Below are 18,900 nucleotides of genomic sequence, written 5' to 3'. Positions count from 1 at the left end.
TTGGTGGTGAATCACACAGGGAGGAGCAGTGCAACTACATTTTGGGTCCTGGGGACTTCTATGTTGCCATGCACTTGACACTGGCGAGTCCATCATTGTTAACAGGAAGTTGTTCTCAGTGAATGTACTTGGTTGAATTATAGTGGAACAAAATACGGAGCAATATGCAGGAGCAGCCACAGATAGTGGCTGATACATGCAAGAGGTCGACATTTTTCATCAGCACTCTCACGATTGAACTCAACTATGCTGATATTTTTCACAGGCCAGACAGGTTAACTACTGTACACCAATCAGAGTTACCTGCAACTTTTAAGTAACATGTGTGGTTTTGGTTGACTGTCTTGAATTCTCCTGTTCATTTCAAAACCTCACCTTATCCAAATGTGTTTTGGGGATAAAGTGAACTGAGCAAAGTTAGCTCCCTTTTATCAACCACAGAGCCTTAGCAGCACCTACCTACATATACATTGATAATCCCACAACAATAATGATAATCATCATCATCATCATCATCATCATCAAAGAGTACTACAGAGACTTACAAAAGACCATACTTGCGAATATAATCATTTATTTACTCTTAAGTGATGCAAGAAATGTACAAGTATTTTCTCTCAAGGTATAAATTTGTTTTCTTAAATAAGCAGTTTCAATTCATGTTCATGTGAATGCATTAATCATTTCTTACAAACCCTGAACATAATAAATCCCTTAGAACCAACAAACACCAACAAAAGGAAATAACAATAGTTAGCAATACCAATCCAGCAGATTGCAACCTGACTCGAGAAGTTCCCAGAAGTTCAAATAGTATTGCTTGACATTTTGCCTTTATAAAAAGAGTATTTCAATTTCAAAATGACACAAAATAAGTATTGTTCTGAAATTATATATAGATATGTACATAAAAAAAAAAAAAAGTTTAGTTGAAAAGGCCTTGGTTGAAGCTATTGGTTAGGTATCAAGGTATGACATTGTGCATTGGGTCTGTTGAGAGCTTTTGAAGCAGTCTGATGGCTGGCTGTCGTCTCTGAAGGATCTTCAGCATTTTGGAACCTGCCTCCGGTGCAAAGGACACTATGGAAACAAACAAGAGGAGGTGTGTTAGGACTAATGTAATTCAACAAGATGGTTGTTGTTTATTTTGATCTCTTTGAGCTTAGCATCAGACTAATCTTACACGATTACGAGAAAACACTCGTTGACAGACAAGAAGAAGAATAAACAGAAGGAGAAACCAACATTTCTGGTTCAGTTTCTGGGTCAAATTCACTCAGTGACCTACATACATGCTCAAGAGTCTCAGCTCAAAAACAGGTAAACAAAGTGATGGAAAACATGTAGATCCTTTCCTCTTGCTCTTCAAAAACAATGAAGTGCATATGGAAAAAAAACAAGATCAGTGAAAATCAATAGGAGTCTTCCAGGAAGATTCCTTGAACATGAGGGTGGATGATGCTGGCGCGAGCTGAACTCTCTGTGATCCTACCCAGTGTGGGTGAGGGGGCAGAGGGGCTCTCTCCAGGGTGTCTAGGAGTGGTTGTGTACGTGTGTTTGCATATGCGTGTGTATATGTGTGTGTGTGTGTGTGTGTGTGTGTGTGTCTGTGTGTATGATTATGCGTGTGTATATATGTGTGTGTGTGTGTGTGTGTGTGTGTGTGTGTGTGTGTGCGTGCGTGCGTGCATGTCTGTGTGTGCGGAGGCCGACCAGCAGACGGTTTGGGCTCAAGGAGAGAGTGAGCATCAGGCCTCTCAGAGAGTTACAGAACAGCGGCCGCTCACAGCAAAGCAAGCCGAGGCATGCTGGTCCATTAGACTCAAGGCCCAGGGGAGGCCTAGGCTGAGCAGCATGGGAACACCACAACATGGCTGAGGCTGGACTGTGTTGACTGGTGGAAAGAATCCATACAGATTCAGTACATTACTGTGCACACTGTACACAGGTTATGTTCGATTTGAATTTATGAAGAAAATGTCATGCCTCAACTTCGTTTTATTCAATTTAGTCTATTCAAGGCTAGTTAAGAACATGCGATGATTCCAGCGACACGACCTTCGTATTATTTGGGAGTTGTGCAAAATAATGTACACGTGTTGTTTTCGTGCTCATTTGTGGAATACAAATCATCTCATAAACAGAAAAAAAAAAGTCATCAAAAAAGCAATCAACACATCCACCTAGGTAACACTCCACATTTGTATAAACACTGTACAATACATAAGTGACTGGATTGTGGCAGATCACACTCCCACTGCTATTGACTATGCAAAAATGCGAATTGAGTCTGTAGTGCCTCTAGAGATCCTCGAAAACAGCAAAACCGATGGCAATGTTTACAGACAGACCAGCACAATTGGCCACAATCAATCTAAAAGCGGTAGTGATTTGCATGGTAGTGATTTGCATCTCCATTAGTGAAAGCCTGTTCACTTAAAACCAAGTAAGATTACAAATGTAATTAGGACAAACCGGCCCACTATGAAAGTTTTTGCCTACAGGGCTGGCGTTAATTATACATACTTAAGCAATATTCGACTGGGAGAGGGAAAACAATATATAGGACTGATTACTTATGGAATCAAATATTAACACATGCTCCCCCACTGGAACACAGACATGAACATGTTGGATGGAAGACTTGACTGTGGTTTACTGCAGACCCTAAATTATTTTCAGTAATAATACATTAGCCTAACTTTTAACACACACGCACGCGCACGCGCACGCGCACACACACAGCCTTTTATTTTCCTATAAACTAGTGTTGATGTTGCAATGCTCAGAGGGTAGATGATATATCCACACAGATGCTCTGACGTAATGTCATCATCCTCTGTGACACAAACCACCAGGCGGAGGGGAGAGTTTGTATGCTGTCCACACTCATACTGGGCTATGACCAGAGAGAGAGAGAGGTAGAGGGAGAGAATGGGCAAGAGAGTTGGAGAGGATGAGAGAAACAGATAGAGGGAGAAAGAAGAGTTAGTGAGTAAATGAGTGGGAGAGAGAGGGAGACAAATAGAGAGAGAGAGAGAGAGAGAGAGAGAGAGAGAGAGAGAGAGAGAGAGAGAGAGAGAGAGAGAGAGAGAGATACTCCTTTGTTTATTTGTTTTGGAACACTGAAAGGCAGAGGCACGACATTCCGAAAAACAGATTTTGGGAAATAATTATTTATTTATTCCCCCTGTGTCTTCAAATAATATCAAAACGATGTTAATTGCTCTGTAATTATTAGTGATGCATTCAAATTTCTAATAATCTAATAACTAATGGTATTCTCTCTTCACAAAATCAGAGAGGCCAAAGCAGAACAAAGTCTGAGAGAGGCATATTTAATTCCTAAACCCTCCACCCTTATCAGCCGTTTAAACGACTTTGAACCATCTAATGCCCCATGTCTAAACATGCACTAATTAACATCTGCAAAAAAAAAAAAACGCACTTAGCCACCAATAAGCCCTTGCAGCTATTAGCGAGGTAGACCATTCATAAAAAACATGATTATGTGAGAAACGATCACTCCCGCCCCCCCCCCCCCCCCCCCTTTATCAGACTGCTGATGTAGAGTTGTGGTTTTGTTTGGAGGGGGGGAGGGGATGTGCATGAGGAATCTACACACACAGACGCAGACGCAGACGCAGACGCAGACACACACACACACACAGACACAGACACAGACACAGACACAGACACAGACACACACACACACACACACACACACACACACACACACACAGCAGCCATTTATACATGTCATTGTAGTCTAATGTCTAATTGGTGGATGGGATGTTTTGTCTAACTAACTCTACAGCGGATAATCAACTCCATCCCATAATGACAGGGTATTGCAGGGGATAGCGGGCGCCCTGGCTGCTGGCAGGTTGTCAGGCAGTGGCAACAGTGGCGGCGGCAACGTCAATGCCAGTACAATCTGGTGAGAGGAGATACGGCCGAGAGGCGTGTACCTTCAGGTTAGCGCTCCCCTCCCCTCCATCTCCGCTGCCTCATCTCATTCGCTGCTCAGCCTGAACAGCCAATCGTGTGACATGAAATCCTTCCACTCAGATTGCTGGCCTGTCTGTCCTGCTTGTCCTGTCGCTTCCTTGATTAGCTTGACATGGGATTAAAAACCCATAATCTCTGGGAGATTATGATACTAAATCATACACAATGGTGCTCTCCTTTTCATTTCTCATTTCCCTTCCTGGTTTCAAAATAGCTATTTATCAAACCAGGCAGAGAGCCACCTGTTATTTCCAGCCTGGTTAGTTCCCCTTTCCGAGAGAATGATGAGGTGCATAGGGGTAGTATTCATCATGTTAGAAGGGCCAACATTGGGTTTGCCTGTAGGAGAGAGGGCACTTTAGAGCAATCGGCTTGTTTAAAACCCCAGCCCGGAAGCACAACTGCTTGAACTATGGGTGACCGGTTCCATAAATTCAGCTAGGGGTCCGCACAGCTGCTGCAATAGGTCCAGGGGGGGCCATAAAGCTATAGTTTCACCACTGTAATAATACAGTCACCGAACACTTTATTAGAAACACCTGTACACCTTCTCATTCATGTGTGGTGTCATGGTGTGGGGAATGTTTTCTTGGCACACTTAATGGCCCATTAATATCAATCAATCATCGTTTGAATGCCACAGCCTATTTGAGTATTGTTGCTGACCATGTGCATCCCCTTCATGGCCACAATTTACCCATCTTCTAATGGCTACTTCCAGCATGATAATGCACCATGTCACAAAGCAAGTCATGTCAAACTGGATTCATGAACATGACAATGAGTTCAGTGTTCTTCAGTGGCCTTCCCAGTCACCGGATCTGAATCCAATAGAACACCTTTGAGATGTGGTACAACAGGAGATTAACAGCTTGAAAGTGCACCTGAAAAATCAGCAGGAATTGCGTGATGCAATCATGTCATCATGGACCAGAATCTCAAAGGAATGTTTCTAATATCTTATGGAATCAACGCCATGAAGAATTGCAAAGTGAGGCCCTACCCAGTATTAGTAAAGTGTTTCTAATAAAGTCACTCACAGCCACTTTACTACTTGAACTATCTATTTTATTACTAGTTGTATTGCTAATTGTATCCTGTCTTATTTGTCACTTATGTCCTGTATTATTGTTATGTTTTTTATCTTGAATTATGCCTATTAAGAATTGTGTTCTCTTACACTTATGTGATGTGACGTAACAATCAAACTTGAAACGCATGCTCGCACACACGATTCACTAGCATGACCAACAACTAGTATGACCACTCTCCATTCACCATTCACGTTTAAGTACCCCCCCCCCCCCCCCCCCCCACACACACACACACACACACACACACACACACACACACACACACACACTTCACTAGTAAGGTCAATAACCAGTGTGGCGGCCACTTACATTCCCACCACATGGTATTTCATGCATTTAGAATCTCCTTGAATTAATCACTTCTCTATGCAGTGAGTTCCATTAGGTAAATCTACATAAATCTGCATAAATGATCAATATTCATCCTGAAAGAAAAGACTAGGAAAAAGCAGCCTTATCGTTCAGCTGTAAGGATACATCACAGTAATGTATTAGACACACACATTTATCTTGGAAACCGTTATCTGGCAGTGTAGAATTAATTCAAATACTATTCACTTTGCTGACACCTGGTCATTTGTATTCAAATTATGCTTGTATTAAATTGTGTGTTTTACTCTGGTCTCTGCATTCAAATCACAAGCCTGAAAGTCATCAGAATTAAGAACATGTTCACGAATAAAGTAATTACGAAACTGCTCATATACAAATATTTATTCCTGAGCATCAACCTGTTGGGCGATGAATAAAACACAAACTAGATGATCCAGATGATCTAAAATGGTGAAAACTATTATTAAGGGGAGGGGAAAAAGGATATCTCGGTCAATGTAACTCCCCCACACATCTGCATCAGTGGTTTTCAATCACCACACACAAGAAGGAGACATCAGCATTCATGAGGAACCTTAGGCATTTTTAATGTAGCCTCTAATATGCTTTCAAAATGGAGCCTGTGCTAGTCAGCCATGGAAGACATGCTAGAGTTAAAACACGAAATGGCCCCTTTAGTCTGGTGCTTGGTGAAATGAGAGGGTAGGAGGACACACAGGAAGGCAATATGAACTACTAATTTCCTTTAAAGATTCATTACAAGCAGATAAAAAATAAAAAAAAAGAGTGAATCTTGAGCAAAGCGGCGAGCCGGAGAGGATACGGCTGTCTGGGATGACCCTTGACCTCTCAGTCATCTAAGCAGGGCTCGGAACCATGGAGAGATGAGGATTTGAATATTTAATGCCTGCCGTCGTTTCTGCGGTTATTCTGCCTGAGATAACACCGGTTGGCCAACAAAGCTAGCTTTTAGCTAGAGTGAAGGACCATGGGAAGTACACGTCAACACCACACCCTCTCGAGGAAAAGGTTCACTCAGCCGTGAGTACACACAAGAAGGTTAGTAGAACAAGGACCTACAACTACTTTGCCGTCTGTAATTTGTCTGGCACTGAATCATGCCAACAGCCAGATGCTCCGGGCACTAGAGAGGTATAGGACGATAATTCCACATTGTTGTACTCAACACTAGAGGATGTATATTTAGAGTTCTACACTAGTGCTTAAAGTAGGTCATGTATTGCCCTTAGCCCACTCATCACGCAGTCTGTTAAACACTCCCTTCCTGTCTGGTAGCGTCCCACCTGCAATCGAAAAAACTGCAGTCGTCATGCCCCACCTCAAGAAGCCAAACCTTGACAATACTTGAGGTATTGGCTGACTACAGGCCAATCTCTAACATCCCTTTCCTATAAAAGGTCCTGCAAAAAAAGTGGTTGCTACTGTACACAGCTCTAGCACCGTCTGAACGCCACTAGCCGGGGTCATTAAGGTCGCCAATGGCCTGCTGATGTTGGCTCTCCTATTACAGAAACAGTAAGTGACATTTTTTCCGAGAGCGAAATCTGTTGTGGTATTTAAAAATGGCGGTTAGCGATGAAATCTATGAACATGGGATGACGATTTCCATTGACCAATCAACGGTGTGCACCGTCACACGTCACACGCAGCCTGGCAAAAAAGTACCTTTCGCTCCAATAGTTCCTGGTCGAGAAGGGTAGCTAAAACGGCCCGGATCGGCTCGCTCCGGCTCAGCTCGGTTGGCAATGGAGAAAGGAAAATAAACCCGGCCAGCCCTGTAGTGGAAAAGCGCCACAAGTCTCCTAATCCCCCCAGGATTTTAGTGCAGCCTTTGATCGCTCCATTTTCCTAGAGTGCCTCAAGACCACCGTCGGACTCTCAGGGTAAGCTTTGAGCTGGTTTTGTTCCTGATAGGGTTGGACGGTTTCCAAAACCGCGGTTTTCCGGTTAACTGCGGGATTCAAAATGACATCGTTGTAGGGCTTTGACAGAGCCGCCAATTTCAAATGACGGAGCCCTATACTATACTACTACAATACATTCATGTCGAACACCGTGAAAACACCAGAAGCACAGTCGCAACACAACTAGGCTACTTCATAGTTTCACGAATATAAATGGAGAGACACACTTTAGTAGGCTACACCGTACATAACAATACATGGAACACATGAAATACATGAAACACTTAACATACCTAGCTCCGTTGATCGAGGGTGCAAGAAAGATCTATGAAGAACAACATCTTGGAACAGCGTCTTAATTGAATGAACTGCTTTCTCATTAGCTTTGTTCTTACACAAAGTTTCAACTGCTGCTCAAGGTATTTCAGTTTTCGAATACTGCTCAATAATTACTGAAATATTTGACTTAGAATTATGCAGTGAACATACTTCAAGCTTTTCATAAAAAACACACGCCTCTTTTTCATTAAATCAACGTGACTCTGACTCGTCTTGAACTGTCGTTAATCTATCATCAAAGAAAACGCTCTAAAAATAAAAGTACCCATGGTAGAGCTGTCAAAATATAGAGCTTACAAAATAAATGTAGTGATACTGATAAATACAGCGTTACATTTGCAGTCACTTAATGATCGAGTATCCTTCTGAGAAGCGGTGACATGACACGCGATTATGATTGCTTCTAAATAGTATTTTTTGACAGGTTATTTATTTGACTTTTTTTTTTTTTTTACTAAACGTTCTGTCATCACTTTCAATAGCGTCTTCAACCACAGAAAGTGGCACTGGACAAACACTCTTCAGGCGTTTATTATATATAGCAATTTATGACAGTATTGACCAAAAAACATGCAATTTTCTAAACATCAGTGGAAAGCAGCTGGCTTTGGATTTTGACAATTTGATTTTATTGACAGGCCGGCGACAGTAGGCAGTCATCTCTCGTTCTGCTCGCTCCTGTTCCCCTGCTTCATGCAAAACCTTCGACAGCCTTGTCCAGATTTGCTGGCTTGCTTTTGTCATTCGTTCAGAACCCGAAATGCTTCCAAATTGCAGCAGTTGCTTTTTTTTAGGGACCAAGCTTGTCAGAGACCCCGGTTTTCGGTTTAACCGTAAAAAACGTCCAACCCTAGTTCCTAACACTAAGAGGATGCAGGTTGCTCCCCCACCTGGTCATCGGTCATGTGCCACAAGGATTAATCCTACCAACCATCCTGTACCCGTCCTCTACCTGTTTCCACTCGGCCATGTGATCCGCAGACATGGAATTCCCTTCCACTGTTATGTGGAGGACCCTCAACTTAACACCCCAAATCCATATGTAGCCACTGCACACCCCAACACCTTCACTGCAAAAGTGAAAAATGTCTTGTCTAGAATATCTTAAAATCAAGGCAATATATGCTTGTTTTTTAGCTGACAAGATATTTCTTCTTTCTAGGCAGTTTTTTTTAATCTTCTAAGAGCATTTTACTTGTTTCAAGCTTTATGTCCTTAATTAGTTATCTTAATAAGATATTATAACTTTATTTATTGAGGTTGTATTACTGGTTCTGAGTTCACTGAGTTCACTGCTTGAAACTAAAATTACCAGAATTATAAAGCTGTTTGATCAACACTGACAAGTACAAAACTACTTTCAGAATGTCTTATCTCAAGCATCTTATCCTTTTCATCTCTTCACATATTAAGAACAGATAATGACCAAATGGAATGGAATTGTTTTATTGTAAATCTTATACACAGCACAGACATCATGTAGACAAAATACAATACAGAACAAAGACAGCACACTTTTCATATCTGGGGAACACAGGAGTCATTTGAACTGTTGTACAATTCTGTTACATCCCCAAGATGGTATTTGACTTGTACATACGTTTGGCTCTTGTTGATAATTGTGTATTTTTTATTTTTATTTTTAAAAAGTGAAATTCAAGTGAAAAGTAAAGTACTTTAACGTGCTTTGTTTTCTTCTTGAGAGCTAACCTTTTGCAGTGTTCCTTGAGGAGATAAATGCCTGGGTGAAAATCAATTGTCTGCAACTTAACCGCAGCAAAACAAAAAAAGCCCTACTCATAAGTACCCCCCCCCCCCCCACACACACACACACACACACAAACACACACAAACACACACACACACCAGGTCCAGCACTCTTATAACCCACCTCACGATCTCTGTTCAGAACATCTCTCTCTCTTTGGGTCAATCTCAAACCTGTGCATAAAGTTGGGTCCTTCCCTCGAGTGTTTGATGTCTACCTCAAAAACATCTACAAAACTTCATTCCCATCACCTGAGAAATAGGCCTATTGCAACCCTGTACAACCCTGTACAACGCTGTACATTGCAACCCTGTACAACCCTGTACATTGCAACCCTGTACAACGCTGTACATTGCAACCCTGTACAACGCTGTACATTGCAACCCTGTACAACGCTGTACATTACAACCCTGTACATTGCAACCGTGTACAACCCTGTACATTGCAACCCTGTACAACCTTGTACATTTGCAACCCTGTACAACCCTGTACAAAAACCTGTTACACAGCCGGATGCAGAAAAGCAAATTCACACCTTCACACGGTCTCCTCGAGGCTGGAGGACCGTAACCCACTCTTTCAAAAGGTATCCCCAGCAAGAGCGTACAAAAGCTCCAATACTTCCAGAACGGCACTGCCACAATCCTGATGAGAGGGCAGAAGCATCACATCACACCTGCTCTGAAGTCCCTGCACTCGGTCAACTACAGAACAGATCATTAATTGCCGCCAGCCTTTCAAGTCAAGGCAAGTCAAGGCAGCCCGGTGTCGGCGGAGGGTGGCAAGCATCATCAAGGATACCTCGCCCCCCTGCCATGGACTGTTTGATCCCTTACCATCTAATAGACTCAGGGAGTACAGGATCCTCAGGTCCCGTACCAGCAGGCGAACAGAGCAGCTTCTTTCACAGAGCTGTCACTCTGATAACAATCCCCCTCTGATAAACAATCCCGCAGGCTGAGGTCTCTGCTTGGAGGGGGGGGAGGGGGCGCACCTTCTGCTCTGCCACTCCCCCGCCCTCTGCACGGGCTTCCGGAGGAACACAGTGAGACAGCCCAGAAGCTCTCTCTTCCTTCAAATCAAGCCTACAAAGTCAACTCTTAGACAGGCCTTCCTATAAGACCTCTTTTGGGGGGGGGGTTTGTATTGCTCTTTATGTATGTAAAAAATATAGCATTTTTTTTTATTGTTAGTATTATTATTATTGCCAGTGGTGCTCATCAGTAGTAAGATATGTCGACAGCCCCTCTGGCCCTCACCTTGTCCAGGGCTCCTATGCAGCCTTGCCCTCCATGTCCTGGGTGGATTCGGCGGCCCGCGCCAACCCGTCGGCCATCAACGCGTCCTCCAGACACCTGCGCGCCTGGAATACCTTAAGCTCCTGTTCCCTGTGGAATAGACACAAGCACATGAGAGAGGGGACTAAATCAAATCAAATCACATTTTATTTGTATAGCGCATTTCTTACAAGATGCAACTCAATGCGCTTCATATACTGACAGAGCAAAAGTAAAAACCTGTACACTGTGTAGCCAGGAAAATTCCCTTGCAGCCCTCTACTCATAGAGCGACTACTAACCAGTTTGCCTACCAGCACTACATAAGTGTCTGGGGAGTGTGTGTGTGTGTGTGTGTGTGTGTGTGTGTGTGTGTGTGTGTGTGTGTGTGTGTGTGCATGTGCGTGTGCGTGTGTGAGCGCGTGTGCGCGTGTGCGTGTGTGTGTGTGCGCGTGCGTGTGTGAGTGCGAGCGTGTGTGTGCGCGAAAAAGAGAGTGTCCTGGTCCTGACATTTGTTACTTAGGACCCCATAATAGCTTGAGCCGGCACTGTCGACATCCGCCAGAACCAGTGGGCTAATTATAGGTGTGTTCATTAAGGGCCTCTGCTCTCACTGCAATTAGAGGTTAAGGAAGTCGAGGCCAGAACAAAAACACAGCGCCCGGCAGCGCCAAGCCTCGGGTTCCCCCCCCTCCCTTGTTTGTGTTCACCCTCATTCTGAGCACACTCCACCTAATGGGTCATTATCTAACATACTCATGCTCCACAGTAGTACAGGCAGCCGCATCCCTGTGCCGGGGAATAGAGATGACTCCGGCTGAATTCCAAATCGGCCCCTAGCCCCTCAACAAGTCTCACCCACTCTCTAGGACCTGAGATGATTAGTTGCTCCAGCTTTGTTCGCTGATAGCCGCATTATCGCCATGTTGCTTACCCTTCGGATCCTCTCAGATCTACAGGAGTGGGTGGATGTTTAGGGGAAAGGAAGGTGTGGATTTGGTATTCAGCACACTGACACAGCTCCAACCAGAAGCTACAGTCATACACATACCTAGACACCCGGCTTTGGGTCTTGAGGTCCTATATTTTGACATCGATGGTCAACCAGGGCATCAGCGGCTGTCTGTCTACACCATTGTCCCTTGTCCCTCCATTGTCCACTGTCCCTAGATTTATGTTCATTTATGGAGAAAACTCCTAGCAATCGATTCTGTCGGATTTCGAAAAATGTGTGTGTACCCTCCGATAGGGACAAATGACAATCTAGCGTTTGTCCGCATTATCAGATAATGAAACAAGAGACGATATCAAGCAGATCTAATGGAATTGTGTTTATCTGGATTATAATGCTATTGGGAATACAAGATTTTCTTTACCCTTATAAGAGGCGTAGCAGAAAAGGAACGTATTTGAGATAGGGCAGGCTACTGTGCGATGTGTGTGTGTGTGTGTGTGTGTGTGTGTGTGTGTGTGTGTGTGTGTGTGTGTGTATGTGTGTGTGTGTGTGTGTGTATTTTTGTTTTATTCTATGGATGTGAAGAGGGAGAGAAAAGGAGGGATGGAAGCGATCTATTCCACTCCCTCTCCCCTAATAACCCTGAGCTGGCCAGCTGAGCTTTAATGCATTTTCCAGTTGATAAGCCTCAATGCACTGGGACAGGCAGGGGAGAGAGGATGAGACACACACACACACACTCACACACTCGCAGACACACTCGCAAACACACTCGCAGACACACTCGCAGACACACTCGCACACACACCTTAAAATAAAGACTGTTTGGCTTTACATGCCATCATGAATGTGTACACACTGCCATCTAGTGGTTGAATACTGCACCAATCTGAATTGCCAGTGTGACTTGAATGGGCGACTGACATGAGGCGACTGACAGAAACCTTCAGGTGACACCAGAATAAATCGTTTCTGACAGCCTTAATCCTGACTTTTACTTCCGCGTCACCTCACATTCCTGTTCTCGCCAAATATGTGTTCCCATGCCCCAGAATGCATCACACCACTCATCCAGGCCTTACCCATCAATCTTCACCACAACTCAAAGTAGAAGACACTGTGATTGCTAGGGCAATGTTGGATCAGTCTCTCCTCACTACATACACAGTCATTTAAAAAAATACAAATCTATTTTTGAGAAGCAATTTGGGATAAAATATTGTGAAGGACTCTCTTGGCGATAGAAAACACAACCATAATGAATCTCAACCTGTGGTGAGTGAGCTTTAATGCAGCATGCTTCATCTTCCCTTATGATAAACCCCCTGTTCACCTCAACAATCATGGCTCCTGCTGAATTTTTCAGAGACAGTCACAAATTGCTAGCTATCAAGGGTCTGGAAACGCTCACGAGGCTAAGCTATTGCCAATAACGATACCTCCTCAAAAGAGGCAGAGCACAGACCACAATGTAGTGGATGATAACCGGTGGGGGAGAGGCAGTAAAAATAAATAAAAAAAGAAATAAAAAAAAGACATAGCATGTTTAACTGGGCAGAAAACGACAATTCAAATGCTGGACGTGACCAGAATTACCGCCAGTAGACCATACTGCTCAAACCACCATTGGAGGCATTTAACATGCTTGTAACTTGTGCCAATTGTCAGCAACACATCAAATGAAACTAGGGTCTTCTTTCCCTGACTCTCCCTCCCTCCCTCCCTCCCTCCATCCCTCCCTCCTCCTCCTCCCGCTTAACATGTTTACCCTGTTTACCTCCCTTCCATCCAGGCTTCGCTCTTTTTTACTCAGCCTCCTACCGCCCCAACACCACTCTCCCGCTCACTCTCCTGCTGGGCTTTTCAAGTCACGGGTATCGAAAGGTCCATTTCCCTGTGGCTGCCAGCAAATGGCCCTAGTAAGTGCTCATTTCTCTGTCTTCAAAGCTCCCAGTGGTGAACGGCACGGCACAGAGGAGAGAGATAAAGAGAGAGCAGGAAATACTTTTTTGTATGCGCTTCAGCTCGGCCCAATTAAATGCAGCGGAGGTAATGTCTATTTGAACAGGAGGTTTCCAGAAGCGGACTAGTCAACAATCCATTAAGCCGGTCTCTGGCTTGAGAACACGGCCGGCCGACCGGCGTGGCACGAATGCTTAATGCCTGATAATGACATACTTTTTCAAGTGCTACTCCAGCCCACATATGTTCAATTGTCAGTACGCCGCTCTACTTTTGCAGATGGCCAAACGGTAACTGTAGGGGGCTATTATGGTGATGCAGGCCCGTGTACAGACGATAGACTCTGGCGGTTCTGGCCCGATCGGAGGGATTGGAGGGTGTCGTAACGAAGAGGTGGCGCGACGAGAATCAACTGTGGCTAAAAAAACACGCTGGAAGTGGCCCAGCGATATCCGTGGCGTGGATACGGGTGTGTACGCGCGGAGAGAAAGGCAGAACGAGGCCCCTCTCCCAAGTTTGGAAATGGAGCTTCGCTGGCTCGCTGTGAAGCTCTGGAACCATGCTGAGTAAGGGTCATTGCTTTAGTTAGTCTGAGGTCACACTGGCTGTTTTCAATAAGACCCACCCGACCTGACACACACAGAGATACACACACACACACACACACACACACACACACACACACACACTGACTGTTTTCAATAAGACCCACCCGACCTGACACACACAGAGATACACACACACACACACACACAAAACAGACAGCCGCTCTCACTTGATGTCTTCATCTGTGACGACGAAGGCTTTGCAGAGGGGCTGCGACGTGTTGAGCCAGATGGCGGGGTTCTTCTCGGCCGCCGTGGACGTCTGGCCGGTGATAGGGGCGGAGCTCATGTGAAGGGCGCTGGCGATGGCTGAGAGGAGCGTCTCGTCCGTGGTGTCAGGACTCACGCCTGGAACGGGATAACAACCACAGACAGGCTCAGCAGCGAGCCTCATACTCTACTATGACATACACGACTAGTGCGGTGGACTACATTACCCATAATGCTGTTACACATCTGTGGAACATACCCGGTCTGAGAAAAGATTTAGGCTAGGTCCATGGCATGTACGCCTTCTTATTAAAACACGCATCTCGGTTAGGTCTATTATCTTTGCTGTCGACTTTACGAACATAAAATGAAATATAAACCCTTATTTTTCCAGGGAAGTTCACTAACAAAAGATTCTCATTTGCATTCAAATACGACGTCCCATATAGTCATGCACCTGGAGTGCAATCCTACAGTAATGCAGTCTCAATGTGGCATTGCCTTTATTTTACTGGTATTAAACAGGTACTGTCATATAATCAATCATATAATGTGTTGATGATACAATGAAAACATTTACATATGCCATAATGATGGAAAAACAGATGTTCTCTCATAGAACACAGATAGCCTCCCTGCTGCACTTACTTTGTAAACCTTTGGGGAGTTCCATGGTCCGGAGGACCTCTTCTGTGATGTCTGACGACCGCAGGCCTTTCAACCTCTTCTCCCAGAAGAGCTGCAGAAAGCGAGGGATGGCACAGTCAGAAAAGAGGAGAGGACTCCGAACGATAGAATTGTAGTACTGAGCTTTTTCTTTTCAGTCCACCATATGGTCTCAAAATATCATTACTTTACAAGGTTAACAAGCTTCATAGCTCAAAACGCATCATCATAAAACCTTTCCAGGAAGTAGGCTAAAGATAGGCCTGCTTTTGGTGGATAGAATATTCTGATGGTCATATGAGCATTTATTTTATTTTTTATTTAATTTTTTAATGCCCCACAAAGGAGACAATAACAGTGACTTTTTCCCCATTTTGTTGTGTTATACACTAAAATTTAAATGGATTTTAAAATTTGGCATTAATCCACACAGAATACCCCATAATGACAAAGCAAATTATTCAAATTGAAATATAGAAAGTATTCAGACCCTTTGTAGTAAAACCGCAAACACATTTCCAGCCACTTTCTTTGCTGTATCACTTGAATTTACTGTTGCAAACACAATTATGGATATGAGATAGATTCTTTTCTATTAAGAATTTTCTTTTTGGCCACTCGGTTTTAGACCAATTTTGTAGTGTGACTGAGATGATGTTGTCCCATCGACTATGCTTTTTCATCTCCGCCATTCAACTTTGTCAGTCTCCCCAGGCCTCAGGGTCACATTCTTGACCAGTTTTTTCCTCTTCATTTGCTCAGTTTGGAATGACAACCTGATCCACACAGTGTGTAACTGATTCCTATGCAAAATTACATTTGTGACATAGCAAAGGGTCTGAATACTTGTATAAATGAGGAAATTCTGTATTTACATTTTTAAACGTGTTTTCGCTTCATCATTATGGGGTATTGTTTATGGACTGATGGCAAAAAAGAATGTAATAACATTTGACGTGAGTCTATGACACAATAAAATGTGGAAAAAGTGAAGGGATCTGAATCCTTTCAGAAGCCACTGTGTGTATGGCAAGGCAGTTACGCACACCAAACCTTAGAGTGGAACCATAACGATGATGGCTTACAGGACTGTGTTTTTGCCTTCACAAACACAATATCTGCTTTGACAGATCGTAGGTTTACGAATGTACGGTAGGCATTTCTCTCTAAGTGAATGTTCCACACACACAAAGACTGAATGAATAACGCATATTTCCATTTACAGTTAAAACAATATTGACTTCTGAGTTCTGCTCTGTAGTCTGCCAAATGCTATTTACCCCCTCTCTCCTTCCCTCTCTCCTTCCCTCTCCCCCTCCCCCTCTCTTTCCCTACCCACTACAATACAAAATAATCTATTCCTCTTTTGTCCACCGAATATGTAGGAGTCAATTAAGTTCCAGTCCAGCAAAGACACTCAGCTGGCCAGCTTCCATTCCAGAAGAACAGTGAGGGCCAAGGCTCTGTCGGCATTGGCTGTTAGGAGAGGAAAAGAGCAGCAACAGCCACTGGAACAGTGAAATAATAGGCCAATTGCTATTCATTTTTCAACAACCTAGCTGTAACGCCGGCTGAAAGAGACTAGCAGTCACACACACACGCAACATAACAGTTTTGAAAGCCTCCAGGACTCAAAGAGCATCTTGTATTGACATCATTTAACTGCAAGGTTAAGTGTTCGGCGTACACGGCAGGATCAATGCCGAGTGGCTAGAGAGCAGCCTTTAACAGTCAGACAACGGGAGATGTGTTTTTCTTTTTTGACACAAGACAAAAATTGTAGGTACTTTATAACAAGGTAATGATCGATTGTCCATACTGTACCTATCTTTTTTTAATTCCAAAGACCAGTGTCGGGGAGATTTAAACATGCCGCAATCAATATCTCGAGTGATGTTGCCCATGGCAAACTCACAGTCTGGGGGAGATTAATGGGGAGAATGTCAGTCTTAGGTCTTAACAGAGCTCTAAATGTTACGAAAAAAGGGGGCAAACTTGGATACATTATATCGTGTGTGAGAATTGATTTCATCCGCGTCGTTCGGTGAAAGCAATCGTTTTGCTGTTGTACAGTATTTCTACACAACATGATTTGCGCACTGTCACAATACTCCTGTCCACTGCCATGTACTGGAGGTCCTGTCTGTCTGCTGCCATGTACTGGAGGTCCTGGCTACGGCCATGTACTGGAGGTCCTGGCTACGGCCATGTACTGGAGGTCCTGTCTGTCTACTGCCATGTACTGGAGGTCCTGTCCACTGCCATGTACTGGAGGTCCTGTCTGCTGCCATGTACTGGAGGTCCTGTCTGCTGCCATGTACTGGAGGTCCTGTCTGCTGCCATGTACTGGAGGTCCTGTCTGCTGCCATGTACTGGAGGTCCTGTCTGCTGCCATGTACTGGAGGTCCTGTCTGCTGCCATGTACTGGAGGTCCTGTCTACGGCCATGTACTGGAGGTCCTGTCCACTGCCATGTACTGGAGGTCCTGTCTGCTGCCATGTACTGGAGGCCCTGTCTGCTGCCATGTACTGGAGGTCCTGTCTGCTGCCATGTACTGGAGGTCCTGTCCACTGCCATGTACTGGAGGTCCTGTCTGCTGCCATGTACTGGAGGTCCTGTCTGCTGCCATGTACTGGAGGTCCTGTCTGCTGCCATGTACTGGAGGTCCTGTCCACTGCCATGTACTGGAGGTCCTGTCTGCTGCCATGTACTGGAGGTCCTGTCCACTGCCATGTACTGGAGGTCCTGTCTGCTGCCATGTACTGGAGGTCCTGTCTGCTGCCATGTCCTGGAGGTCCTGTCTACTGCCATGTGCTGGAGGTCCTGTCCACTGCCATGTGCTGGAGGTCCTGTCCACTGCCATGTACTGGAGGTCCTGTCCACTGCCATGTACTGGAGGTCCTGTCCACTGCCATGTACTGGAGGTCCTGTCCACTGCCATGTACTGGAGGTCCTGTCTACGGCCATGTACTGGAGGTCCTGTCCACTGCCATGTGCTGGAGGTCCTGTCTACTGCCATGTACTGGAGGTCCTGGTCCTGTCCACTGCCATGTACTGGAGGTCCTGTCCACTGCCATGTACTGGAGGTCCTGTCCACTGCCATGTGCTGGAGGTCCTGTCCACTGCCATGTGCTGGAGGTCCTGTCCACTGCCATGTACTGGAGGTCCTGTCTACGGCCATGTACTGGAGGTCCTGTCCACTGCCATGTACTGGAGGTCCTGTCCACTGCCATGTACTGGAGGTCCTGTCTGCTGCCATGTACTGGAGGTCCTGGCGCTAAATGGAGGCTAGTCTGTCTAGTGATGTCAGCAGGATGAATTCCTTCACCACGGACACGCACGCCCACTGACCTCAATCTATCTGGACTTATTCACAGTCACAGACCCAATTTATTTAGTCACAGACAGACAGACAGACAGACAGAGACAGACAGACAGACAGAAAAACAGAAAGAGAGACAGACAAGAGAGACAGACTAACAGAAAGAGAGACAGACAGACAGACAGACAGTTAAAGTTCTCCAGTGCATATCGTATCGTCCACATCATCCACTCTCCTTCTCCTCCTCCTTCCATCCTTGATGCCACATAAACGCTACTTTATTACCTGTATGGTAAAGTCTTCAAGCGTAATTGTTGGCTGTTGCCAGGGTGACTGCCACCCCCTCGCCCCCTCCACTAGGTAATTTCATGAGAGGTACCATGGGGGGGGGGAGTAGGATGGGGGGGGGGGGGGGGGGGGGGGGATCTTGAGG

At 44.8% G+C, this 18,900-nt stretch overlaps 1 protein-coding gene across 1 annotated transcript in view; it reads right to left on the bottom strand.

Moving 5' to 3' along the window:
- Nucleotides 1–652: 652 nt before the first annotated feature.
- mbd2 (methyl-CpG binding domain protein 2) overlaps nt 653–18,900 on the bottom strand; it is a 41,251-nt gene continuing 23,003 nt past the window's right edge. Inside the window, exons 4-7 of the mRNA XM_080530395.1 lie at nt 15,128–15,218; nt 14,440–14,617; nt 10,730–10,858; nt 653–1,080 (exon numbers count right to left, since the gene is read on the bottom strand). Coding sequence (XP_080386521.1) covers nt 10,744–10,858; nt 14,440–14,617; nt 15,128–15,218 — 384 coding nt within the window. The 3' untranslated portion in view covers nt 653–1,080; nt 10,730–10,743. The remainder of the gene's footprint in view (nt 1,081–10,729; nt 10,859–14,439; nt 14,618–15,127; nt 15,219–18,900) is intronic.

Source organism: Nansenia antarctica (genome assembly GCF_963989245.1).
Source record: "Nansenia antarctica genome assembly, chromosome: 4".
Taxonomy (NCBI): Eukaryota; Metazoa; Chordata; class Actinopteri; order Argentiniformes; family Microstomatidae; genus Nansenia; species Nansenia antarctica.
The sequence above is the reverse complement of the archived record's forward strand: the minus strand, read 5'-3'. Positions and strand labels throughout refer to the sequence as shown.